The 21,133-nt window shown below is 46.9% G+C and overlaps 1 protein-coding gene across 5 annotated transcripts in view; it reads left to right on the top strand.

Annotated features, from left to right (window-relative positions):
- ABCA1 (ATP binding cassette subfamily A member 1) overlaps positions 1 to 21,133 on the top strand; it is a 165,132-nt gene that overhangs the window by 134,857 nt on the left and 9,142 nt on the right. For 3 of the 5 annotated variants that reach the window (XM_032773276.2, XM_032773277.2, XM_032773280.2), the window contains 18 exons: positions 908 to 1,021; positions 2,539 to 2,690; positions 2,831 to 2,955; positions 3,445 to 3,543; positions 5,120 to 5,309; positions 5,460 to 5,554; positions 6,537 to 6,569; positions 8,519 to 8,624; positions 9,717 to 9,791; positions 10,378 to 10,547; positions 11,281 to 11,458; positions 15,891 to 16,006; positions 16,099 to 16,243; positions 17,106 to 17,229; positions 18,011 to 18,140; positions 19,023 to 19,143; positions 19,772 to 19,834; positions 20,460 to 20,566. In XM_032773276.2, the coding sequence (XP_032629167.1) occupies positions 908 to 1,021; positions 2,539 to 2,690; positions 2,831 to 2,955; positions 3,445 to 3,543; positions 5,120 to 5,309; positions 5,460 to 5,554; positions 6,537 to 6,569; positions 8,519 to 8,624; positions 9,717 to 9,791; positions 10,378 to 10,547; positions 11,281 to 11,458; positions 15,891 to 16,006; positions 16,099 to 16,243; positions 17,106 to 17,229; positions 18,011 to 18,140; positions 19,023 to 19,143; positions 19,772 to 19,834; positions 20,460 to 20,566 (2,143 nt within the window). The remainder of the gene's footprint in view (positions 1 to 907; positions 1,022 to 2,538; positions 2,691 to 2,830; positions 2,956 to 3,444; positions 3,544 to 5,119; positions 5,310 to 5,459; positions 5,555 to 6,536; positions 6,570 to 8,518; positions 8,625 to 9,716; positions 9,792 to 10,377; positions 10,548 to 11,280; positions 11,459 to 15,890; positions 16,007 to 16,098; positions 16,244 to 17,105; positions 17,230 to 18,010; positions 18,141 to 19,022; positions 19,144 to 19,771; positions 19,835 to 20,459; positions 20,567 to 21,133) is intronic. The other 2 variants (XM_032773278.2, XM_032773279.2) reach the window with 1 other exon arrangement.

Here is a 21,133-nt window from a genome sequence, read left to right as displayed (position 1 = left end):
CCATGTCTAGTGGTTAAAGCAAGGGGGTGGAATTTAGAAACAGAATTGAGTTCTGTTTCCCACTTTGCCACTTACACGCTCTGTAGTTTTGGACAAATCTGTTGACCTCTCTGGGTGTCAACTTTTCCATCTGTAAAATGATGGTTCTTGCCCTGGTGTAGAAGCCACAAGTGAAAGATGCTACACAAATTATTTTCAAAATCAGAAACTGGAACACTTTTGTGGTGACTTTTTTAAAGCCACAAAATAGCCATACAAAAATGTCATTATTGAGTGTCAAGACACATGCACATATTTCTTGGAATGGAGGATTTTTTCCAGTAACTTAGTGTCTGAATGAGTTTATCATGAAACATTGAATAAGTGTCATTAAGTAAGTTTCTGAGCAAGTATCTATGTTCAGTTGACTTTTCTTTTCACTCCACATGCTGCTGTTCGCACCACAAATTTGTTCCAATAGTCTCTTTGTTCCTGGGAGAAACAGAGCAAATTCTGTTTGATGTAACAATACATCTTGAATTAACATTTTAGGATTATCCTCCCGCCCCCCACATTTTAATTGATAAATGAAAAACCAGGACATTTGAAGTGCCCTTAAAGGTAAGTTCCTTGGACACCATGTGAAAAACTGGCTCATGGGTTCACTTTACATATCAATGCAAAGGTGTGTGGTAGTTTTTCCCAGTTCTGGTGCTAATTCAGCAGCAGCTTAGAGGCAGTCCACAGCTGTTCAGTCTGCATATGGGAACTTCTTAAAAGTTGAAAGCAAATATTCAGTGAAGATTTCTATACAGTAGTTTGCTGGTAACACTTCAGTTCCCCGTGCTTTGGGGCTTATAGAAGAATAGGGTTGTTCATTGTCTTTGTTAACTTGAGTAAATCAGCTAACATGTGCTGTCCTCTTCAGATGGCACATTACCTGCAAGAAGGAACAGGCGTGTCTTTGGAGACAGGCAGAGCTGCCTTCATCCATTCACGGAAGATGATGCTTTCGACCCTAATGATTCAGATATAGATCCAGGTAAAGATGGAAAGAACTGCAATGCAATAATCTCAGCTCTGTCTGTCTGTGCCTCATTACTGATCTACAGTTCTAAAACATTAAGGTTTTAAAGAAATGTGTTCATTGTCCATGTTCTTGGGTGAATCACAATGCAAGAAATACTAGATTTTATGCAGACATTGAAACAAACTACCCAGCACACTTTTGAAGAGTTTTGGATGCTATTTAAATTCCTTGCAGCAAATGTCCTATTAGTTTCTCCTGCATTTGTTGAAGTGTGTTAGAATTCCTGACATACTTAACCTTGGATGCTCCATCCTCATACAGGATGTTTATTAATCTCTAGTTCCCTGTATGGGCCAAGGCAAGAGGAACAAGGTTTATTTACGCATCAGCACTAGGTATCCCAACTCATTCTGGGGCCCTGCAGAAGCTAATGTGTGAATATGCATAAAACAGTCTGTCCAAAGGGGACAGATTAAGGGCCTGACCCAAAACCCGTTGAGTCAAATGGGAGCTTTTTCAGTGATTTCCATAGACACTGCGTCAGGTCATTTTATAGTATAGAGGTGCCCCTAGTGACATCTAGACTATGGAAATGTGACCGGGCCACAATAACTCAAGCAGGGGCTTTCTATGTCCAGATGTTGCTGGATCTCAGCTGTTATATCAACATTCTCCTGCCCTTTGAGGTGCATCTCCCCTTCCCTAAGGCCAACTTAATACTCTTATTCCTCAGGATAAATATATAAAGCACCTGCCTTATGGTGCACCTTATAATGAAAGGTGGACCTGGCCTAAAAAGTTCCACTCTAGAGTGGAACTTTCCCCAATGTTTGGGAATGTTCAGAGTTGGCATTTCTGGTCTGGCCCAACTCTGCTTCTGAGAGGGGTTTAGTGAACAGAGTATAGACCAGGAGTTCTCAAACTTCATTGCACCATGACCCCCTTCTGACAACAAAAATTACTTCATGACCCCTAAGCCCCACTGCCCAGGGAGAGGGAGGAGAGCAAAGCCCAAGCCCCATCACTCTGGGCAGGGGGGGTCAAAGCTGAAGCTCAAGGCCTTCGGCCTCTAGTCAGGGGACCTGGAACCTGAGCAGTGGAGCTCCGGCTTCAGCCCTAGAGCCCAGCAAGTCTAAGCCAGCCCTGGCAACCCCATTCAAAGGGGATCATGACCCACAGTTTGAGAACCGCTGGTATAGACTGTAAGGCTGAGGTTTCCAACAGTGCTTAGTAGATCTGGCTGCCCATTCCCTTTGGAAATGAATGGCAGCCAGATCTGAAGGTAGTCTGGAAAGGTAGTCTCAGCCTCGGTGATGCAGAAAGATAAACACTTTGATGCATATTCATGAGAGATCATTTCCCCATGCCATACTGCACACCATAGTGCTCAGAGCGAGTCTAGGAGACATGGTGGTAAGAACATGGGCAGCCACCAGGGTCCTGTCTGCACAAGCAGGAGCAGCCTCTGAAGGAGAAGGAAATCTGCTTTTGTTTGTTGTGGGTGAGAGTCCTGTATCATTTGTTGTCAGCAGAATCCAGAGAGACAGACCTGCTCAGTGGGATGGATGGCAAAGGGTCCTACCAGATGAAGGGCTGGAAGCTCATCCAGCAGCAGTTCGTAGCTCTGCTGTGGAAGCGGCTGCTCATTGCCAGGCGCAGCAGGAAGGGTTTCTTCGCCCAGGTGAGACCAGGCAGCAACTCCTGCAGAAGTCACCGAAACATGGCCCAGTTCTACTAGTGTTTCCGAGTGGCTCTGGGTGGCTGATATCTGTGGGGACGCTTCTTTTAAAGGTGGCTCTGCCACTTCCCTTGTGATTTCAGATCGTACTGCCTGCCGTGTTTGTGTGCATTGCTCTCATGTTCAGCCTGATTGTACCTCCCTTTGGGAAATACCCCAGCCTGGAACTGCAGCCCTGGATGTACGATGAGCAGTATACCTTTATCAGGTACCTTGCAAATGACCAGAAAACATTAAATAGGCGTCTTTAGGACTGGTTCTGCTTTCTCTATTCACCATTACGGTCTCATCACCTCACAGTTTGCATTTGTGTCTGTAGCTCCGAAGTACAGAGTAAAGAAAAGACACCATTATCCCTGTTTGTAGCTTTAACAAGGCAAGCTCCAATAAGAGTGAGTTTGAATGGTAGGAGGAATATTATACTGTTTGGCACTTTTCTTCCTTAGATCTCAATTCACTTTGTTCTCAGATGCTAAGTCACACAAAAAAGAAGCTAAAAGTATCCCAAACTCTTTCCAAATGTTACAGTACTTTTCGTATGTCTGTGAGAGAGAAACACACACATGCCACAAAGGAAACTTTCCACCCAGCTCCTTTTCCTCCAGTCTTACCTGTGTCTCTGCCCTGCCGTGTTGCTGGCTTTGCTGCACATGCCTTATCTCGGTGCCCTGAATGTGTCTCTTTGATGCGCCCATAGCAATGATGCGCCAGACGATGCAGGCACTCAGAAGCTTATGAACACTCTTCTCAATGAACCCGGCTTTGGGACCCGCTGTGTGGAAGGACATTCCATTCCGTAAGTAGAATCTGAGCAAGGGCAGGCACAAGGGGTAGCTCTGTCATTTCTAAGCCACTTCACGTTGCTGCTGCTTTGAGGGACTGGTGGATGCTGTTAATGGGTGTCACATAACTCCACAGCTGCTATTGCCACCGGCCTCAGAATCAGCTTTCAGGGTTGTAGCATCAGTGTGATGGGTGTGGTGTTTGGATTGTTGCAATGGCAGTGGTTAATTAGAAGCAGCTGTAGTGATCATCTTAGGGAAATATCAAGCAGAAGGCCTGATCCCAGTGGCCTGGACTCATATGAAAGCTCCTCCTTCAGAGGTGCAGGCCCCTTGCCTCCTATGTTGTATGAAAATATTCATTTGTGATTGCATCCTTTGTTGGCACTGCCACTCAGGATAAGCCAGGGTTTCAGGCTCAGGCCCTACCTTTTCCTTCCCCTTGCTCACTAAGAGTATTGACCCAGACGTTAATGGGAGCTACTCACTCTGCAGTGCAGAACAGAGCGCACACGGATGCAGACATATACTGTGAAAATGACCTCTTTCCTTCTCTCTTCAAGAACCTGCCCTCAGGGGTTCCCAGGCCATTGCTAGTGCTCCGTGCAGGCAGCATGCTGGGAACTGCCATTGACCAAGATAGAGACGTAAGGGTGTTCCCCAAGTTACTAGCAGTGAGGATCTGGCTTTGAAAAGAAAAGCCAAACTGGCCATATATCGTTGGCTTGGTCTCGTTGTTTTGCTCCCACAGTTCTCTGCTTCATGTTCTGTAGGATTTCTTTGTGTGTGTGGCTTCTACAAGTGTACTTTCATGGCTAGCAGGCAGGATGGGAGGCCTGGAGACAGGCCTCTGCCATGGACTTGCTGAATGGCTTTGGGCAAGTCATTTATGGCCAGATTGTGCCTGGAAGGAAGGCACAAAGGAGAACCCTCCCCATTCCCCCGCTCCATCAACCTTTGTGTGATCTGTATACAGGCCACCCAGAACTGAAGTCACTGCCCCAAACTGGGTAGGGAGGTAATGGGCCATAGCTCCTTGCCCCACACATCAGGCAATGGGGTAGGCCGGTTGGTTGAGGGGGAATTATCTGCACCTGCAAAGTTGTCCAGTAGCAGGCGCACTTGCCCTGCAGGAATGGGAGCTCCGAGACATTCTGCTTCTTGGTGCTACCCTGGGGCAGTACAGCTCCATGCTCACTCCAAAGGCCCAGCCAAGCCCCTCAACATCGCTGTGTGGCGGCGTCCCCCCACCACAAAGTGGCTCTATTGGGGGTTGTGAGGTGGAGTTAAATAAAGCACTTTAAACTCCCCAGAAAGGGATGATAATGGTGGGATTCTCTACAGTGCCTGGCGTCGGCCTGACTCTGCTCCCACTGATGTTAATGAGAGCCTTCCCTTTGCCTTCCACAGGTGCCGGGCTAGGTCAGTGGGAGTTTGACTGTTGATTTCAGTTGGAGCAGAGCTAGGCCCAAGTTGAGCACTTCAGAAAACTCCCTCTGTGCGTTGACTAGCATTGATTATTTGCATAATTTAGCAAATTGACCTGTCTTTATAAAAAGTTGCATTTGTCTTGGCTCTGGCCTAATGCAGAGACACTCCTTGCCTGGTCAGAGAGGTTGAATGGACCACCTCCTCTGTCCCCGACACGGTCCTGGACATCTTCCTGAATGGCAACTGGACCCTGGAGAACCCCTCCCCAGCCTGCGAATGCAGCAATGAGAAGATCAAGAAAATGCTCCCTGTGTGCCCTCCTGGCGCAGGGGGGCTGCCTCCTCCACAGGTAGGAGAGGTCTCAGCTGTTCTGTATCTCCAGAGCAGCACGGGGATGTGTGTAGAGAATGGGCGGCTGGGTTGGGTCTTTGCGGGGGCTATGCATGAAGCCGAGGAAAGCATACTCGATTCCAAGTCTCTGCTTTTCCCATGGCACCAGAGAGAACAGAACACTGGTGACATCCTGCAGAACCTGACGGGCCGGAACATATCGGACTATCTGGTGAAGACCTACGCACAGATCATTGGGAAAAGGTGCCTATTACACATATTGTTCCCTAGTGATTGCTGCTACGCGTGTGCAGAGACTTGTGCACCACATAACTCCCATGGGGTGAATCTGACCCATGGAGAACTTTAAACTCTGGGCCGTCTGCAGAGTTGAGACTATGGGAGGCTCAGTGAGTCTAATTTGCGCTTTCTCCTGGCCCACCCCTGTTTAGGCTCGTTTAGACCCACCAGTGCATAGCTAATAGTCCCTTCCTGATCGCCTTGGAGGGACTAATGCAAAGTCAGTGAGAGTCTTTCCATTGACTTCAGTGAGCTTTGGATCAGACCTTAAGTTTCAAACTCACTTTGATTGTTCTCTCAATGGCTGGTGCAAGTCAGCAGGAAGTATTTCTAACAAAGTATTCAACTAACTGAAATGTTTCTTCCTGGAGTAAAACACGAGGCTTTTAAAAACATGGTCTGAAACTGCTGGGTCCCTTCCTGTTTTAGATTTATAGACTACAGGGCCAGAAGGGACCATTGTCATCATCTAGCCTGACCTCCTGTGTAACACAGGCCAGAGAACTTCCCCAAAATAATCCCAGAGCAGAGCTTTTAGAAAAACTCTTGATTTAAAACTTGTCTGTGATGGAGAATCCACCATGACCCTGGGTAAATTTTGTAAGCAGCTTCCCATTTTCCCATTTTTGTGTGATGCAAAGGCAGCATGTTGGCCATGAATCCAGCAACGGGCTCAACCCAAAACTTCAGCCAAGTTCAGAAGTGTCTCTGACTCCAGTTCCAGCTCAGGTCCCTCTCTGCTTTATCCCATGGGCCAAGGCAGTGCAGTGCAGTGAGCCCGGAGCTGCTATATCAATGTTGGGTGACAACTGAACTTCCTGGAGTTACACAAAGCATTAATGCACTTCTGTTTCACTATAGTCTGTGTCCATATGGCTGGAGGGTAGGTCTGATTGATGGCCCATCTCATAAATAACAGGCTTGTTTCTACTCTTTGCCTTCCCAGTTTAAGGAACAAGATCTGGGTGAATGAGTTCAGGTAAGTTACTGTCCTTCCTTTAGGTTGCTTGGGGCTCATTAACCGATTGAGTACCATGCTCTGTGGGCTGCTGTCCGGTCAAATTTGCCCCTAAATTTAATATTTGTAAAACGAAGCTTTCTTCAAAATCTAAACCCACTGGAAATATTTCAATAAAACGATTGTTTTTAGCATTGCACTAGAAATAGTATCCGCAATTACTGAGCCTTTCCCTAATCACTGCGCTTTGTGAGCAAACTGAAAAGAGCCAAGGGGTCCAATCCTGCAAATACTGTCTGCCTACTACAACGCCTGCTACTGTGAGTAGTTCCAGTTAGCAGGATGCTCATTAGCAAACCCTTGCAGGATCAGGCCATTACACTGGTTACAATCAATTGTGCCATCCTAAGAGGGGCCAGGAGCACTGTGGGGGAGCATTGCTCTGAGAGAGAGGACCCCACTCTGCTGTTAGCAGTGGAATGGCAGCTGCTTCTCCGCCTTGCTTCCCCTTCCTTTAACCCCTGCGTGATTAAAGGACAGCAAGCTGACAGGTTGGGCTGCAGTGTGGAAAGGCCACAGGTTAGTTTTGTAAACAGTCAGATCTAATTTTGTTTGGGGGAATTAACCAGAAATCTAGCACAGCTCCTGGGAGGAATAACCCTGAATGTCCTGTGGTCACCTTATGAGACCTCAGCGAGTTGGAGTCCTGTTTGGTTCAGCACCTGCTGTTATGAGAGTTCAGGCATGTCTACATGGCAGGCTCACTGCTGTGGGCTGTGTGGACATCCCTAGAGGCTCCTATTGAATGGAAGCTTAACACAAAAATGTAAACTTCAGGTTGTCACTGAAGGCCTAAACTTGAGGTATTAGATCCCAGCATAGAGCAGCAAGCTAAAAGCCACAGGTGATGAAAAAGGGCCTTTTACGGAGGTCACTGTAGAGTCAACTTCTTGTCAACTCCTGGAAATTGGCCATCCTGATTATCACTACAAAAGTGTTTTTTTCCTGCTGATAATAGCCCACTGTAGAGAAGTGGACTGACCCCTGCAGCACCTCCTGCTGGTCTCTCAGGGAATTAGCTCAATTCCAGCTCCAGAGCACCCTTTGCAGACCAGTGATCTGCCTGTCCTCTGGCCCCCATGTTCCTCCCTGGACACCGGTGCCCTTTTACCTGGGGTGCTGCCCCCTGGCAGTAACCCCTCCGTCTTAGGGTCTCCCCTCCCCAGGGAACCCCCACCCACTATTCCCACCTTGCCTCAGTATAAGGCTACTGCCAGTCATTGTCTAGCCCCACACCCTGGGGCAGACTGCAGGATCAGCCTACTCATCACTGGCAAGGTTGGGTTTGGATCTCTGCCTTGGCCTACCCCTGGGCTGCCCTCTGCAACCCCCAGTACCTGTTGGCCTTGTGTTAAGCCACAGCCTGGGGCTTTCCAGGCTAGAGCTCCCCCGAGCCTCTGCCTTTTACCAGCCCTGCTTCACTCAAGTACCCTACAAACAGAGAGAGACTCATGTCTTCCCCTGGCTTCTCTGCCTTTATAGAGCCAGCTGACTCTGTTTGGGGGCGTGGCCCCAGCTGCAGGCACTTCCCCCAATCAGCCCAGCCTAAAAGCTGCTTTCTCCAGCCCCAGCCCCCTCTCAGGGCTGTTTTTAACCCTTCAAGGCGGGGGGAGGCGGGGTCCAGCCTGCTACACCCACCTTAATTGATTACTCTCATTAGAGTTAGTATGGCAACATCCATTGTTTCATGGTGTGTGTGTGTGTGTATAATCTTCCTACTGTATTTTCCACTGCATGAATCCAATGAAGTGGGTTTTAGCCCACGAAAGCTTATGCTTAAATAAATATGTTAGTCTCTAAGATGCCACAAGTACTCCTGTTCTTTTTGCTGATACAGACTAACATGGCTGCTACTCTGAAAACTGTAGAGTCAGTCTGTGCTTCACTTTCTTGTCTGTCTGTGCTTTCAGGTATGGTGGGTTTTCAGTGGGTGCCAGCAGTTCCCTCCTGCTTCCTCCCAGTGATGAAGTCAGTGATGCCATCAAGCAAGTGAAGAAAATCTTAGAGGTAGCCAAGGTGAGGAGCAATTTCATATGGGTTCAGAATGAGCTGATATCCTAGTACCCCCTTGGGGGTGGGAGGGAATGTGGCCAGCAGGGATTTAGACCTTTGGGTGTAAAAATATGAGTTTCCTCTGCCTGAGCTAAAGGACAATGTGCTGAGCTACGTTATGCTAACATGGGTTGTAATATAACTGCATTTGTGGGGGAGTCATCATTGTTCACATTCAGAAGAACCATTTGGTAACTGCGGTCTCGGAATACCTGATCATGTAAACCCAAAGTGGAGTCAGGAAGCTGACTTAGAGAGGACTAAGTCCTGAGGTCCATATTCTTATTTTACTCCTTTTTCACTCCAGTAAGCTTCCATTGATGTCAGTGGGAGTCAGTGACCGCATTTACTATCGGCTAGCACAGCTCAGAATCTCAGAGAGCAGGGAGTAGGTTGGGTGTTGCAGAACCGCAACATGAGAACTGGAGGAAAAAATCAAGCCTGATATTCTCATTCATTCTGGCCTCTCTGTGCCACTCTGCTGTTACAGAGCAGCCAGACAGCAGCTGGATCTAGCTAGCTCAGAGCTTCCCTACTCTCAGATGGCACAGGAGTAGAGGGCCCCTATGCCCCATCCAGCCCGATTGCCATTTGGTGTAAATTAGAGCAGCCTCTCAGCTGCTCTAACCTGTGCCAGGGAAGTGCAAATTGCTTCAGAGAATCAGTGAGCCTTGGCCCACCGTTCTGCACTTAATGGATCTTGGCACAGGAAGGAATCTAGGCTATTGATTTTCTTGGGATGGCAAGTATTTATGACACAGTGTCTCTGAGAGCTGCTATAATAGGAAAGTTCTGTGTGGTGTTGTGCTGGTTAGTTGCTACCACACAAAAGACAGTTCTGGAGTTCTCTGGGGCTTTCTCAACTTCCTGCCTGCTTTGGAGTCATCACAGAAGAATAGTGAGGGTTTCTGAGCCCTGGGACTGCAGCTCAGGGGGAGTGTGAGGCTGGGGCACCTTCCCATTCCCCAATCTGTGGCAAAGCAAACAGTATAGTAAGGTATCCGCTGCACTGTCTATAATGAATGATGCAAATGTGCCATTGTGTGCTGTTCACAGGGGAGTTCTGGAGATCAGTTTCTTCACAGCTTAGGAAGCTTCATGAAAGGGATGGACACAAAAAACAATGTGAAGGTAAATCCTGCCCACCCACTGCTGTGCCTGATATTCAAAGCCAGAGCCTTGCATTTTAAACCCCAGCTCTGCTTCTAATCTGCAATGCCCCAGCGGTCTGTATGCAGCATGTGTTCAGAACAGGGGGCACTGTGCCTGAATCATTTGCCAATAGAATAAAAACTGCGAACATCCCTGTGTGGGATTTTCCAGGAAAGAGTGGCCTCTTGGACCCCAGTCCAAAGCCTAGTGACTCCAAAGGGTCTTGGAAATCAGTAGATCGTGGCACTTACCTGTTTCCAGCACAGGAACCATAGATTGTGCTTTTCCAGTGCACACGAGCCATATGCCTCCATTCACCCATGCTTAGGATCTCATGAACATCCCAGGTCCCTCATTTGAACTGAAGTGATGCTACCACCTTTATTCAGGAGACCACTGAGGTGGCTGACAGTAGTTTGCAAAAAGGCAGGAAGAATCAGTACATCTTCCCACCACCACCCAAGTGGCTGTAGACCTCTGAACCCCTTGGCTATGGACATGGGAGAGCCTGTAGAATGGAAGGCATGGCTGGCAACCCTATTGATGCTGGCATGTTGCTTTTCAGGTTTGGTTCAATAACAAAGGCTGGCATGCCATTGGCTCCTTCCTAAATGTGATCAACAATGCCATCCTCCGGGCCAACCTTCAGGACGGCAAGAATCCCAGCACCTACGGGATCACCGCATTCAACCACCCGCTCAACCTCACCAAGCAGCAGATCTCCGAGGTCGCCCTGTACGTCCTAGTATGAACATTATCTGCAGCCTGCTGGAGACGAGGGGCTACGGGGAATGGAAGGGAGGGGAGAAGAAAGTGCCTTGGAATTAAGGAAGCTGCAAGAAATGAGTGTTGGGGGAGAGGAGCGGGTAAATAAAATAACGAGGATACCTTAGTTATTCAAAAGCCAGCGGACCAGAGCCAAGCTGGATTAACATGGCCAGTTGTAGTCACCAGCTGAGGATCTGACTAGGGATTTGCAGCACTCCAGGCTGAGGTTTCCAAAACCACCTATGCGAATTGCATCTCCAATTCCCATTACATTAATGGGACTTGTCCAAATCCCCTAAGCAGCTTTGCAAATCTCGGTCTCTGACTCTCCCAACTGCATTATACTGAAGCTTGTTAACGCTAGAAAAGTGCTGGGCAGAGGTTTGCTCTCGTGTGCCAGTATCCTACACACACAAATCTTTGGTGGAGTAAAGATCAGGTATAAATCCATACATTTTCCCTTATGGTTAGACACATGTGAAAGACCTCTCATCATTATCCGGCCTAACAGTGCCCTTTCAATGAAAATACTTGCAACAGGGCTTAAACAGAGGGCCCACTTCTACCACCTGTATTCCCATTGTGTGGTGAGGGTGGCAAAATTGGGCTCCAATCAGGTTATGGTGCTAATGTGCACTGGCACGGTATGGAGGGAGATTCTGCCAATAATTTATCACCACTCTGATTTCCCTTTCCCCAGGATGACCACATCGGTGGACGTTTTAGTCTCCATCTGCGTGATCTTCGCCATGTCCTTCGTCCCAGCCAGCTTTGTGGTTTTCTTGATCCAGGAGCGGGTCAGCAAGGCCAAGCACCTGCAGTTCATCAGTGGAGTGAAACCGGTGATCTACTGGCTGGCTAACTTCGTCTGGGATATGGTAAGATTGCCTTATAGGAGCTCATCCTTTAGAGCAGGTTACAATGTGTATAATACTCATCGCTGTAAAACTCAGGCCAGCTTGTGACGATTAGGCCCAGGCCTGCTGTGGGGGCAATGCAGAGACGCAAAGGCACTGCACCTTCATTGCAGAGCTCGCTGGGATGAAGGAGTGTGCGCTCTTCTACGTGCCCTAACGGGATGCATGTGATGAATGCATGGTAGTTCTGACAAGCTGCTCCTGCCCCTGCTCCACCCACCTGGCTGTCCTGCCAGCACAGCTGACCATTCCTGGTATAAGCTGGTGCGGTTACGGAGTTCTGGCTGGGCTGAATTTGGCCCTTGTGCACACACCTACTGAAAGGGCATGGTGAACTCCCACTTTCAGGGGAATTTACTGACATTAGCTAGTGCTGAAGAGTCTACCGTGTGATCAGAGCACTGCGCTGGGACTCAGCTCTCCAGAGTTTGATTCCCAGCTCTGTTGCTGGCTGACCTGTTCTGTGACCTTGGGCAAGTCACTTCCCCTTTCCACACCTCTGTTTCCCTTCCCACCTTTTATCCTGTCTTTTAATGTATTGCTAGCTCTTCAGCATGTCCAGAGCCAGCACAACAGGGCCCCATATGTGAAAAACCTCCCATCGGTATCCGGCTACTGTAATACAAATAAGTGTGACAGTAATGAACACCTTGACTTATTCCTCTTCTTTTATTTTAACATCTGGGCACTCCGATTCACCCTAGGACGAGTACATAGTACATTTCCGGTACTGGACTAAGGAAGATGTGGAGTGGCTGGCAAGCTCTCCAATCACCATGTATAATGTGCTAGCTTATTTTCTGAGCAGATAGCATCATCATTTTCAATTCTATTCCCATATTTTTACCCTGTTTTCCTCCATTTCATAGAATCATAGAATATCAAGGTTGGAAGGGATCTCAGGAGGTCAGCTAGTCCAACCCCCTGCTCAAAGCAGAACCAATCCCAACTCAATCATCCCAGCCAGGGCTTTGTCAAGCCTGACCTTAGAAACCTTTAAGGATGGAGATTTCACTACCTCCCCATGTAAACCATTACAGCACTTCACCACTCTCCTAGTGAAAAAGTTTTTCCTAATATCCAACCTAGATTTCACCCACTGCAACTTGAGACTATTACTCCTTGTTCTGTCATCTGGTACCACTGAGAACACTCTAGCTCCATCCTCTTTGGAACCCCCTTTCAGGTAGTTGAGGACTCTAGCCAGAGAACACGTCGTAGCTCCATCCGTTTAGGAAACCCCCTAGTCTCACGTCGGTGTGCAAAGACAGCTATCAATCCCTGCCTCAAGTTCTTCTCTTTGCAGACGGCTCAAGATAATAATGACGTCAGTTCCCTCAGGCCTCTGCCTGATAAGTCATGGCTCCCAGGTTGCACCCCCTATCATTTTTTTGTGGCCCCACTGTGACTGTTTATCCAGTTTTCCACATTCCTTCGTGAGGTATAGCGGCCCAAAACTGGACACGTTACTCCAGATTGAGGCCCTCACCCAGTGCCGAATAGAGCGGGAATGATATGTCCCGGAGATCTGTGGCCAAAGTGGTCAGCGCAGCATAGGCCTAACTACAAGCCAAGGCCCAAATGCCGATGTTAGCCTTTTTCCAAACGGCAACAAACGGGCCTCATCGCGACTATGTGTCTACAGAGATCCTAGGATGAGCTGTCATCAGTACTCCGATTGTATTTCAAATAGACCCCCACTGGGTGGTCCCTTTCTGTAGCACCGAACTGGGACATGAGGGAGCTAGACAATGACTCCGGCCTATGCACTTCAGGTCCCTGCTGTGTCTTTAGTACCTGCAAGAAGATTCATATACTCCGTCTCTAAGTGCAGGACTCTGCCAACCTTGTCCTTGTTGAACCTCATTCCGATTTCGGGAGTGAACCTAACAGGTAATGATCAAGTGATCTCTCTCCTGCCATCCATCTCCACCCTCTGACAAACAGAGGCTAGGGACACCATTCCTTACCCATCCTGGCTAATAGCCATTAATGGACTTAACCTCCATGAATTTATCCAGTTCTCTTTTAAACGCTGTTATAGTCCTAGCCTTCACAACCTCCTCAGGCAAGGAGTTCCACAAGTTGACTGTGCGCTGTGTGAAGAAGAACTTCCTTTTATTTGTTTTAAACCTGCTGCCCATTAATTTCATTTGGTGGCCCTAGTTCTTATATTATGGGAACAAGTAAATAACTTTTCCTTATTCACTTTCTCCACATCACTCATGATTTTATATACCTCTATCATATCCCCCCTTAGTCTCCTCTTTTCCAAGCTGAAAAGTCCTAGCCTCTTTAATCTCTCCTCATATGGGACCCATTCCAAACCCCTAATCATTTTAGTTGCCCTTCTCTGAACCTTTTCTAATGCCAGTATATCTTTTTGAGATGAGGAGACCACATCTGTACACAGTATTCAAGATGTGGGCGTACCATGGATTTATATAAGGGCAATAAGATATTTCTCCATCTTATTCTCTATCCCCTTTTTTAATGATTCCTAACATCCTGTTTGCTTTTTTGACTGCCACTGCACACTGCATGGACATCTTCAGAGAACTATCCACGATGACTCCAAGATCTTTTTCCTGATTCGTTGTAGCTAAATTAGCCCCATCATATTGTATGTATAGTTGGGGTTATTTTTTCCAATGTGCATTACTTTACATTTATCCACATTAAATTTCATTTGCCATTTTGTTGCCCAATCACTTAGTTTTGTGAGATCTTTTTGAAGTTCTTCACAGTCTGCTTTGGTCTTAACTATCTTGAGCAGTTTAGTATCATCTGCAAACTTTGCCACCTCACTTTTTACCCCTTTCTCCAGATCATTTATGAATAAGTTGAATAGGATTGGTCCTAGGACTGACCCTTGGGGAACACCACTAGTTACCCCTCTCCATTCTGAGAATTTACCATTTATTCCTACCCTTTGTTCCCTGTCTTTTAACCAGTTCTCAATCCATGAAAGGACCTTCCCTTTTATCCCATGACAACTTAATTTACATAAGAGCCTTTGGTGAGGGACCTTGTCAAAGGCTTTCTGGAAATCTAAGTACACTATGTCCACTGGATCCCCCTTGTCCACATGTTTGTGACCCCTTCAAAGAACTCTAATAGATTAGTAAGACACGATTTCCCTTTACAGAAACCATGTTGACTTTTGCCCAACAATTTATGTTCTTCTATGTGTCTGACAATTTTATTCTTTACTATTGTTTCAACTAATTTGCCCGTACTGACATTAGACTTACCGGTCTGTAATTGCCAGGATCACCTCTAGAGCCCTTTTTAAATATTGGCGTTACATTAGCTATCTTCCAGTCATTGGGTACAGAAGCTGATTTAAAGGACAGGTTACAAACCATAGTTAATAGTTCCGCAACTTCACATTTGAGTTCTTTCAGAACTCTTGGGTGAATGCCATCTGGTCCCCGGTGACTTGTTACTGTTAAGTTTATCAATTAATTCCAAAACCTCCTCTAGTGACACTTCAATCTGTGACAATTCCTCAGATTTGTCACCTACAAAAGCCAGCTCAGGTTTGGGAATCTCCCTAACATCCTCAGCCGTGAAGACTGAAGCAAAGAATCCATTTAGCTTCTCCGCAATGACTTTATCGTCTTTAAGCGCTCCTTTTGTATTTCAATCATCCAGGGGCCCCACTGGTTGTTTAGCAGGCTTCCTGCTTCTGATGTACTTAAAAAACATTTTATTATCATCTTTGGAGTTTTTGGCTAGCCGTTCTTCAAACCCCTCGTTGGCTTTTCTTATTACATTTTTACACTTAATTTGGCAGTGTTTATGCTCCTTTCTATTTACCTCACTAGGATTTGACTTCCACCTTTTGAAAGATGCCTTTTCATCTCTCACTGCTTCTTTTACACGGTTGTTAAGCCACGGTGGCTCTTTTTTTAGTTCTTTTACTGTGTTTCTTAATTTAAGTTGGGCCTCTATTATGGTGTCTTTAAAAAGCGTCCATGCAGCTTTCAGGGATTTCACTTTAGTGACCGTACCTTTTAATATCTGTTTAACTAACCCCCTCATTTTTGCGTAGTTCCCCTTTTTGAAATTAAATGCCACAGTGTTGGGCTGTTGAGATGTTCTACCCACCACAGGGATGTTAAATGTTATTATATTATGGTCACTATTTCCAAGCAGTCCTGTTATACATACTTCTTGGACCAGCTCCTGCGCTCCACTCAGGACTAAATCAAGAGTTGTCTCTCCCCTTGTGGGTTCCCGTACCAGCTGCTCCAAGAAGCAGTCATTTAAAGTATCGAGAAATTTTGTCTCTGCATTTTGTCCTGAGGTGACATGTTCCCAGTCAATATGGGCATAAAATTTGATTTTATTTTGCAAGTAACCTGGAGCTATTTCTTCCTCCTCCTAGTGCAACTACATAGTTCCAGCTACCTTGGTCATCATCATCTTCATCTGCTTCCAACAGAAGTCCTACGTGTCCTCTTCCAACCTGCCCGCGCTGGCCCTTCTCCTCCTGCTCTATGGGTAAGCTGCACCTCTCGAGGAGATCTGTGAGGCCCCAGTGGACTGTGTGCTCTGAATGAGCGTGTCTTACACTGTGTCTTTCTGCTTACCAGGTGGTCTATAACACCACTCATGTACCCAGCTTCCTTTGTGTTCAAGATCCCCAGCACAGCCTACGTGGTGCTGACCAGTGTGAATCTCTTCATTGGCATAAATGGCAGCGTGGCCACTTTCGTCCTCGAGCTCTTCACCAACAACGTATGTTCCCAGTGATGTGTCGCTGACCACCCCACTGCTTTACATTGCCCTTAGGAACTGGCGAGTGCCCGGTGTCCATTCTGTATCCCCTGGTGTTCAGGGGAGGGGTAAGGAAGGCTAGGTCAGAATAGGGAATGGTGGAGCAAGTGAGGCATGTTGCCCAGAAGACCCCAGTTCAACAAGGTACGTAAGCATGTGTGTAACTTTAAGCACAAGAGTAGCCCCTTTGACATCAGCAGCACTAGTCACGTGCTTATGTACCTTGCTGAAAGGGGCTTACAACTGTTCAGCTGTTTCAAATCGATAGTCAAAGGGAAAGAAGCTGTGCAGAGAAGCTAAGCTCTGTATTCACTTGGAGGGGGGAATGAAAGCTCAGATAAGAATACCAGTCCCCTGCCCTCTGGAGACCTGGGAGAATGGGATATCCCATGCCTGCTTGACATTAGTTCAGCTGATGGTAATCTGTGACTATTATGGGTGCTGAGACAGTGCATGGTAACCCCACCTCTCTGCCATTACCTCGACCCCAGACCTATTTGTTCACCTCAGGCATATTATCTAAATCTTGGACTGTGAGCTCTCTAAGCCGAACTATCTTTATGATGTTGGTACATACAGTGCGTAGCACCATGGGGTCCTGAGGCACAATTATAATCATGTCCAGAGGGTTCCCCCATTATTTGTCAGGTTTGTTTGTCTAATCCGTGCTGTCAGAGGTTGGTGGTGGAGTGGTTGTTTCTACCCACTGGGAAGCAAATTCACAGGACAGTCACCCTCAGCAAGCTAAACCTCCCTGCTTTTTGGTTCCCACTCTGAGAAGCTGCTCAGGTGGCTGATTTGTGCTTGGCTTTTGTTCCATTAGAAGTTGAACAACATCAATGAAATCCTGAAGTCTGTGTTTCTCATCTTCCCCCACTTCTGCCTGGGGCGGGGACTGATCGATATGGTGAAAAATCAGGCCATGGCTGATGCTTTGGAAAGGTTTGGTAAGTGACCTCATACAATGTGGGATCCATAACGTCAGCTGGACATCTAGGGCATGAGCCTGGGAGGTGCTGACCGCCTTCCACTCCCATTGAACTCACCAAAAACTGAGGGCCCTTGGCTCACAGGGCCTGGCAGGATTAGTGCCTAGCTAACAGTATGAAAACAGTACAGAGGTCTGCTCTGAACTAGCCAGAGCCTGTAGATCTCCCATCTGATTCCTTACCAGGACTAGCAAGCATATCGTTTCTCAGCTGTTAGGGAGCTTCAGTTATTAGGGAGTCCGTTGATTCTTTAAAAATGCAAAAATGTAGTTGTATGAAATGCAGCATCAAGTTGAGAGGAAGGATGGTCGTGTGGTTAAGGCACTGGGGCTGCGAGTCAGAAGCGGGGTCAACTCCTGACATCACCACAGACTTTCTGTGTGCTCTTGGGCAAGTCACTTCATCTCCCTGTGACTCAGTTCCCCCTCTGTAAAATGGGGATAATGCTTCCTTTCACTGTCTTGTCTGTTTAGATTGTAAACTCTTCAGGGTAGAGCCTGTTTTAATACCTAGCACAATGAACATCTGGATATGACTATTAGAAAAGTACTACGTGCACAAGCCAAAACTGGCTTGATCTTATTATCTTTGTCTTCTCTTTCCCCTTAGTATCACCCTCTCATTGCATCTTGTCTAAAATTAGTCTGTAAGCTCTCTCCGGGCAAGAGCCTTTCATCTTCGTATCAGTCTCTCCAGCCGCTGTCCAAAGCTGACTATGTGCTTTGGCTTTTCCAAACAGGTGAGAACCGTTTTGTGTCCCCTCTGTCCTGGGATCTGGTGGGACGGAACCTCTTTGCCATGGCTGTGGAAGGGGCAGTCTTCTTCCTTATCACAGTGCTCATCCAGTACAGGTTCTTCATCAAACCGAGGTAAGCTTGCTCTGCACCATGCCTCAGTGTTGTGGGGTGGGAAGATGCACAGAAGCCTGAGGTATGCTCTTGGCTCTGACTTATAGGACAGTGGCAGATAGGATTCAGCTGGCCCTGTCATACTACAAAAGACTCATGCTACAATTTAGACAATCAGCAAGGTCAAATCACAGCTAGCAACCTTGTGTTAATGATGATGCTTGTGCAGCCAGCCATTGTACCACCTCGTTGTCAATTCACAGTGGGAAATTACTGTGCAGCCAGACCCTGTTTGTCATTTTTCCATTTACTTGGGTGGCAGCGGGAATGGGCCCAAAGTTTGCATCTCTAGTACAGGTTTAAAATTCCAGTGCAAACCCATCTCCCTGTGAACCCCAAGCCAATCAAACCAGCCTGAGACAAGCTGTGGGAGGCATCTCGAAGAAAGAACATTTTGATCCTTGGCAATATTTTGAACTTGAGCAAACATTAGTTGGTGTGAAACTGGTTTTGTCTGGAGGACGCTGTGCGAACACAGCAATAATCAGTAGCCCAAGAGTGTGCTGGAGGCCTTAGGAGTCATGTGCCTGGATTTAAGATTTATAGAATCTCTGACACCAAACGGATCAGCATTGGCTATGGGTGAAGTTCCCCTGCATGCACAGGGTCAGCACATGGCCTGTGCATTGAAGCCTTGCTTTGAAGGACTAAGTGGGAGGGAAGCAGCTTGCTAGCCTCCTGCACAGGGCTGAATTGCAAACCCAGAAGAGCTTCCCAGGTGTGTTCTGTTTGGATGCTGGTGCATGATTGACACCTGTCTCACCCTCTCTTTCATTTGTAATGCATTCACCTTGGATGCTTTCTTCTTTTCCTTTTCACATGTTGACTTGTTCCTCTTCGAAGGCCTGTCAGTGCCAAGTTGCCTTCTGTGAATGATGAGGATGAGGATGTGACGAGGGAGAGGCAGAGGATAATTAGTGGTGGTGGACAGAGTGACATCCTTGAAATCAAGGAGCTGACCAAGGTGAGAGAGAGAGAGGGCTGCTTATGCTTCCCTAGATAAGTTGGGGCTGGGGCAGTCCCTCACCAGTACCACACAGCTTACCCAGGACCTGATCCAGAGCCCACGGGAGTCAAGGGTAAGACTCCCACTGATTTCAGTGGACTTTGAGTTAGGGCCCAGATACATTCTATTCACAGGCTTAAAAAGAAGTTCACTTCCATCAGGTAAAATGTGGTGGATGTTAGCAGTGCATCTGCATCCAGAAATGCATGCATCTCTGGCACAAGTCTCGCATGTCTGGGCTGACACATTACAGTTTCTTCCCCAATCAGGTACTGGGCCAGACCCTCCAATGAAATCAACAGAACTATGCCAATTATCCCTAGCCGAGGATCTGGCCCTGTATGCTGAGTGCAGACCCCAGAATGAGCTCCCCTGATCATCTCGACCACCAGTCACCTCTGAGAGTATGGCTAGTATGATTTGATCCTGTCCCACTGAAGTCCAATGAGAATTTAGCCATCAAGTCCAAGGAGATCAGAACTGGAGGCTTAAGGATGTCTTGAGAAGTACGTGGGGATCAGATTCTCTCTCTTCTCCTACCCTCCCACATTGGTCATTCTCATTAATTTGTATTTCCTGGTTTCAGATTTATAGAATGAAGAGGAAACCAGCTGTTGATCGGATCTGTGTTGGAATCCCTCCTGGGGAGGTAATGTCCAATTTGTCATCGAGATCTGTGTTCGTTTTTACTGAACTATTCAGGAGCAGTAGAAGGCAGTGAATAGGATAAGAACTGAAATCCTTGAGGTTTTCATTGTAATGAAGAGGAGACATGGTCTTGTGCTTAAGACAATTCCCTGCTCTGCCACAGACTCTGGGTGTGACCTTGGACAAATCACTAAATCTCTCAGGATAACAAGGATAATCGCACTCCTGGACCTCACTGGGGGTGGCAGGATAAATACATTAGTGTTTGGTATGCAGTCTGAGGCTATTCCTCCAGATAAAATTCTTTTGTTCCCTTCTCCCTTCCAAATGATTTCAGTTGAAAATAAAGTTCAGAACTTCCTATGAAAATGTGGTATTACACTGAAGAGCAGCTGTCAGAATGGGGGGAGCCAGTGTTAGTCTGTCTTGCTAATTCCAGATCAAATTTGCTCACATTTATACATAAAAGAGGTTTCTTCCCTATAGACCCTCACTCTCACCCTGAGCTCTGAGAGTCCAGGGACTTCTTCCTGCCTTATGCCTGTCATTGTCAGTAATAAAAGATTCTGCAGGCCAAATCGTGCACTCAAATACACATGGGCTCATATGGTCTTTAATGTTTTCAGTGCTTTGGCCTCCTGGGAGTGAATGGCGCTGGCAAGTCATCAACTTTCAAGATGCTAACTGGAGATACAGATGTGACGGGAGGAGAAGCTTATCTGAAGGGAAACAGGTGAGAAGAAGACACTTCCCTCTGCTTTACACCAAAGACAATCCTCTGCTTCTCTCCTTCCTGTGTGCTCAAATTCCCAAGCAATGTAACTCCACTGACTTTGCTAGACTGGCCCCTGCTTGCACCAGGGCTAAACCTGCCTAACTTTAAACATGTGCTCTTCTGAGTCAAGGTCATAGAGTAACATTTTCAAATGTACCTAAATCCCGAGTCACTTTTCAAAATGAGGCTTAGGGCTTGTCCACACAACAAGTTACTGTGCAGCAAGTCACAGTATGAAACTTCAGCACATCAGCTTGCTGCACAGTAATGCCTCGTGTGGACACTGCTCGAGCACAGTCAAAGTCCCAGAGTGCAGCTTGCCTTCCTGCTGGCACTCCAGGACTTTCACTGTGCTGTAGCAGTCCTGGCTTGCCACGCAATAACTTGCCACATAGACGTGCCCATAGGGTCTTAAGTTACACAGGAATTTTTGACAATGGTACCCATCATGATTAACAGTCACATTTTAAAAGAAATTACTGTGACCTCGAATTGCTTTTGGGATCCATTTACAGCTTTGCCTAA

Source organism: Chelonoidis abingdonii, chromosome 6, assembly GCF_003597395.2.
Source record: "Chelonoidis abingdonii isolate Lonesome George chromosome 6, CheloAbing_2.0, whole genome shotgun sequence".
NCBI lineage: Eukaryota > Metazoa > Chordata > Testudines > Testudinidae > Chelonoidis > Chelonoidis abingdonii.
This window is presented reverse-complemented; position numbering and strand designations above follow the sequence as displayed.